Here is a 6,000-nt window from a genome sequence, read left to right as displayed (position 1 = left end):
AGGCGGAAGGATCGCCGGAGCCCAGCAGGTTGAGGCTGCGGGGCCCGGGAGCGGCCACTGCACTCCCAGTCTGGGTGACAGAGTGAGACTCCAACTCAAAAAATAAAATAAAATAAAATAAAAAATAAAAAAAGAAGGTACAGAGCTAAGTTTGGGGCTCATTTGCGGTAATTCACCCCATGTTACGTATGTGTGTATATATGCATGTACTTATTTGGGGGTATAATGAGTCCTGTCGCTGTTCCCCGCCTCATTTACTCTTTTAAAAAATTACTTGAGCCGGGCTCGGTGGCTCAGCCTGTAATCCTGCCCGTTTGGGAGGCTGAGGAGAGTGGATTGCCTGAGCCCGTGGGTTCGAGACCCACCTGGGCAGCGAGACCTCATCTCTACAATAAATAAAAAAAAATCAGCCGGGCGTGGTAGCACATGCCTGTAATTCCGGCTACTTGGAAGGCTGAGGTGGAAGGATCGCCGGAGCCCAGCAGGTCGAGGCTGCGGTGGCCGGGAGCAGCCATTGCACTCCAGTCTGGGTGACAGAGTGAGACTCCAACTCAAAAAAAAAAAAAAAAAATTACTTGAGTTGCTTTTCTCCTAGTCTTTTTTCATCCTTTTTTTTATTTTTATTTGTGTTTCCCTATACTATGTGTTAATTTTTTTGAGGTAAGTGGGACATCACTAAATACATACTTAGGTGTGGAAATATGTGGATCATGTATGTATGTATACATGTATATGCGAATATACCTGTATACATAGATATGTCAACAAATACTTATTGAGCATCTATTAGTTGTACTGCATTAGTGCTGGGAATAAACAATGGACAAGATAGACAAGGCCCTTGCCTTCATGGAGCACACAATCTGAGGGGCAGGGAACATAAACAATAAATAACTAAACAAGTAAGGAAATCAGTAAAACACTTACAGATCATGGAAAGCACTGGCAGGAAACATAAATGTATTACAATGGAGAATGGAGATGGAGAACAGGAAAGGTTAGGGAGAGCTTCCTGGAGGAGGAGACATTTATGCTGAGACCTGGATGGTGAAGGACAGGCCACTTGTGGCTTCCTCATGGGAGACTTTCATGAATACAGGGAAGGGCAAGAGGAACTGCAGACACAACTTCTCCCTTTCTGCTTCTCTGGTCTGAATGCCTACCTAACCTGAGCTTTCCTTTTAAGAAAGGAAGAAAAGAAAGGCCACTCACAATAGCTGAGGTGAAAGTATTTCTAACTGGTTTCGGTGACCTTGAGGTGGCAGGTGTGGAGTTTTAGGCTACAGGGATGGAAAATGGCAGCACAAAAAATAAAACAGCTTTTTCATACTCATTCCCTCTCTAGAGAAACTTCTAGAAACATTTCAGCTAGTGGGACAATGGGGAAAGAGGTGACATTCTAGACACTATAAAGAACATTTCTCAGCACTGGGATTCTCCTCCACTGGGGAACTAAGGAGTGATGAGGAAGGTGGATAAGGAAGGAGAAATTGACTCCACCATCCATGAAGAAGAAAGTTAGAAAAATGGTAGGTAGACAGAAAACAAGATAACTGGGGACAGCCAGGGAATTCCAAGCCCCTTCTGGCCTCCTGGAACTATGAAGGCAGAGATGTGCTTAGAAGGCCCTTGAGGTGAAAAGTGGGGAGATGGGAGGAGGGAAAGGAAAGGGTCCAAGGGTCTCACCAGTTCCTTGTGCTCCTCAGTGAGGCTGGGGGGCAGGGTGTCCATGTATGAATCCTTCAGGGGCTTCCAGCCCAGCTGATGGGGCTCCATGTAGATCATCCCACACCTGGGAAGCACAGAGGACCAGTCTAGGTGATCTCGTTTGTTTCTAATGGTAGCTAACATTTATTGAGCATCTGTTACACGTCAGGTACCACCCTAGGCCTTAATGGATCTTGACAAATAACCCTCATCCAACCATATTATCTCCTTATCCTATTCCTCCGGGATTCCTCACCTGAGGTAACACAACATCTTGATTCTAGTGTTCACTGGCCCCTTGATTTCCTTTCCTCTTACATAATTTTATAGCATTTCTATATGTTCCAAAAATGTACAAATTTTTATTTTAGTTGTTTCTAGTAATTTTAAAGGGTACCATGCTGTAGGTAATATTTTTGGCTTACTTTCAGACATGATACTGCTAAGATTTTATCTTTAATTTAGTTGCTAAGATTTATCCATATCGTTGCATGTCAGTGCAGTGCTTCTACTTTGAGTGCTATATATACATATTACAATTTCTGACTATATTATACTCTATGAATTCACTCCTGTTAATGGGCATTTGGGCTGTTTCCAAATGTTTGTTATTGTGAGTTGTGCCACTATGCATATTCTTGTTCAGACCTTCTATTATACATAGGCAGAAGTTTCTTTTTATGAGTTGGAAACTCACTTCGTTGCCCAGGCTGGAGTGCAGTGGCACACTCACAGTCACCCCAGTGTCAACCTGCTGGGCTCAGGCGACCCTTCCACTTCAGTCTTCCAAGTAGCCGGAACTACAGAAGCGCTACCATGCCAGACTAATTTTTTGATTTATTTTAGAGATAAAGTCTTCCCAAGTTGCCCAGGCTGTTCTAGAACTGATGGGCTCAGGCAATTCCCTCATCTTGGCCTCCCAAAGTGCTGGGATTACAGGTTTGAGCCACCGTGCACCACCAGAATTTTCTTTTCTTTTTTTTGAGTTGGCGTCTCACTCCGTTGTCCATGCTGGAGTGCAGTGGCACGCTGATGGCCACCCCAGCATCAACTTGCTGGGCTCCAGCGATCCTTCTGCCTCAGCCTTCCAAGTAGCTGGAACTACAGGCACGCACTACCACACCCAACTCATTATTTATTTTATTGTAGAGACGAGGTCTCGCCAAGTTGCCCTGGCTAGTCTCAAACCTGCGGGCTCAGGCAATTCACTTGCCTCGGCCTCCCAAAGTGCTGGGATTACAGGCTGAGCCACTGAGCCCAGCCCAGAAGTTTCTTTTGAGTGTATACTTAGGAGAATTGCCAGGTCATAAGATAAGAAAGTTCAACTTTAGGAGATAATGTCAAACACTTTTTCAAAGTTCTTGCTCAATTTTAGACACTTATCTGCAGTGTGGTTTGAGGATTGATTATATGACAAATCTAAGTGAATAACAAATAATACAGGTGATCTGCTAGGGTTTAATCACGTTTGTGAATTTTTAGAGCTTTCTCTTCTGCTTAGGGTTAGTGGGACACATCTTCCCTCTGGGTCCCAATAAAGGCTGCCTCACCTGCTCACGGTGGCTGGAGAAGCCTGCTCAAGGTCAGCCGGCTCAAAGATCAGACTCATCTTGGGGCTCATCTGTATGATCTCTCCACTCATCAAACACAGCTAAAAGTACAAAGCAGAGGGTGGTGACAGGAAAAGTGTTAAATTTCATCTGCAAGTGAAAAGTCTCAGTGGAGACAAAGTTGGTTTGAAGTTATACCATAAACATTTTCTGAGTACCTACTACATGCCAGGCACTGGTCTAGGTGAGTAGAATAAAGCAAAGTTTTTGTCCTTTTGGATCTCCCAGTAAGCTGCTGGGAGAAGACAGATAATAAGCAAAAAATATATAGTATTTAAAGTGGTGGAAAGTGCTCTGGAAAAAATAAAGTTGAAGAGGGGTTTGGAGAACCTTCAGTCGTGGTCAGTTGCAGTCTTAAGTAGGGAGATCAGGAAATCACTGACCTTAGAAACAACCTTAGATGAAGAATTGAGAAATCATCAGATCACAGCGTTTTCATGCTCCCTTTCTCAGTATTTAACATAGAACTTAACTGCACATTCACATCCTATTTTATTTGCTCAAGTCTCTCACAAAAGACTCTTTTTTGTGAATACCCACATGGACTAGTCCATGGTTGGAGTGACAAGAACTTCTTCATAAATTCTTTTTATTTATTATTATTTTTTAATTTTTAATTTTATATTCAAGGGGGTATTTATTACATGGACATATTGTGTGGTAGTGGGGATTGGGTCTCAGGTGGCCCAGATAGTGAATATTGTGCCTCGTGGGTAGTTTCTGAACCCCCACTCCCCTTCTGCCTCCCCTTTATTAGTGTCCCAAGTGTCTATTATTTCCATTCTTGTGACCGTTTAGCTCCCACATATGAGTGAGAACATGTGGTGTTTGGTTTTCTGTTTCTGGGTCAGTTTACTTAGGATGATGATCTCCAGTTCCATCCATGTTGCTGCAAAAGACATGACTTCATTCTTTTTTATGGCTGCATAGTAGTCTATGCCGTATTTATACCACATTTTCATTATCCACTGATCAGTTGATGGGCATTAGGTTGATTCCACATTTTACAATTGTGAATAGTGCTGCGATGAACACACAGGTGGAGGCATCTTTGTTCCTTAGGGTAGATACCTAGTAGTGAGATTGCTGGATCACATGATAAATCTACTTTTAGTTCTTTGAGTAATCTCCATACCACTTTTCATAGAGATTGTACTAATTTACACTTCCACCAACATTGTATAAGTGTTCCCTTTTCTTTGTATCCACACCAGGATCTATTGTTTTTTGATTTCTTAATAATGACTATTCTGACTGGTATAAGGTGATATCTCATTGTGATTTTAATTTTTTTCCTGATGATGCTGAGCATTTTTTCATATGTTTGTTGGCCATTTGCATTTTTTCTTTTGAGAGATGTCTGTTCGTGTTATTTGTTCACTTTTTAATAGCGTCATTTGCTTTTTTCTTGCTGATATGTTTGAATTCTTTGTAGATTCTGGATATTAGTCCTTTGTCAGATGCATAGTTTGTGAATATTTTCTCCCATTCTGTAGGTTGTCTATTTGCTTTGTTGGTTATGTCTTTTGTTGTGCAGAAGCTTTGCAGTTTAATTAAGTTCCACTTATTTATTTTTGTTTTAGTTGCATTTGCTTTTGATGTTTTAGTCATAAATTCTTTGCCCAGGCCAAGGTCCATAAGAATCTCTCCTAGGTTTTCTTCTAAGATTTTTATGGTTTCAGGTCTGACATTTAGGTCTTACCTTGAGTTAGTTTTTGTATATGGGGGGAGTTTTATTGTATAGGGATCAAGTTTTATTTTTCAGCATGTAGCTCTCCAATTTTTCCAGCACCGTTTGTTGAATGGGGTGTCCTTTCCTTGGTGTATGTTTTTGTCTGCTTTGTTAAAGATCTGTTGGTTGTAGGTATTTGGGTTCATTTCTGGATTCTCTGTTCTGTTCCATTGGCCCATGTGTCTGCTCTTGTCCCACAACCAATCTGCTTTGGTAACAACAGCTTTGTAGTATAATTTGAAGCCAGGTAATATGATGCCTCCAGCTTTGTTCTTTTTGCTTAGGATTGCTTTGGCTATTCTGGCTCTTTTTCGGTTCATGTGAATTTTAGGATTGTTTTTTCTGATTCTGTGAAAAATGACTTTGGTAGTTTGATAGGGATTGCATTGAATCTGTAGAATTCTTCCAAGCATGGAATGTTTCTCTGTTTGTTCTACTACAGTTACTTTCATCAGAGTTTTATAGTTCTCCTTGTAGAGATCTTTCACCTCCTAGGTTAAATATATTCCTAGGTAGTTTAGTTTTTTGGCTGCTATTATAAATGGAATTGAGTTCTTGATTTGATTCTCAGCCTGGTCACCAATGGTGTATATCAGTGCTACTGATTTATGTGTGTTGATTTTATATCCTGAAACCTTACTGAATTCTTTTATCAAGACCAGGAGTCTTTTGGAGGAGTCTTTAGGGTTCTCTAGGTATACGATCATATAGTTAGCCTACAGGGATAGTCTGATTTCTCCTTTTCCAATTTAGATACCCTTTATTTCTTTTTTTTTTTTGAGTTGGAGTCTCACTCTGTTGCCCAGACTGGAGTGCAGTGGCCGCTCCCGGCCACCACAGCCTCGACCTGCTGGGCTCCGGCGATCCTTCCGCCTCAGCCTTCCAAGTAGCCGGAATTACAGGCATGTGCTACCACGCCCAGCTGATTTTTTTTATTTATTGTAGAGATGA

The 6,000-nt window shown here is 41.5% G+C and overlaps 1 protein-coding gene across 1 annotated transcript in view; it reads right to left on the bottom strand.

The window, feature by feature from the left end:
• Positions 1 to 6,000, bottom strand: part of DNAH3 (dynein axonemal heavy chain 3) — a 201,401-nt gene that overhangs the window by 81,763 nt on the left and 113,638 nt on the right. Inside the window, exons 38-39 of the mRNA XM_021712292.1 lie at positions 3,258 to 3,358; positions 1,687 to 1,792 (exon numbers count right to left, since the gene is read on the bottom strand). Of these exons, the coding sequence (XP_021567967.1) occupies positions 1,687 to 1,792; positions 3,258 to 3,358 (207 nt within the window). The remainder of the gene's footprint in view (positions 1 to 1,686; positions 1,793 to 3,257; positions 3,359 to 6,000) is intronic.

The sequence above is a fragment of the Carlito syrichta genome, unplaced genomic scaffold (assembly GCF_000164805.1).
Source record: "Carlito syrichta isolate Samal-C Ts95f unplaced genomic scaffold, Tarsius_syrichta-2.0.1 Scaffold303175, whole genome shotgun sequence".
NCBI classification, from domain to species: Eukaryota; Metazoa; Chordata; class Mammalia; order Primates; family Tarsiidae; genus Carlito; species Carlito syrichta.
Note: the sequence above shows the minus strand (reverse complement) of the source record. Positions and strands in the feature narration are given on the sequence as shown.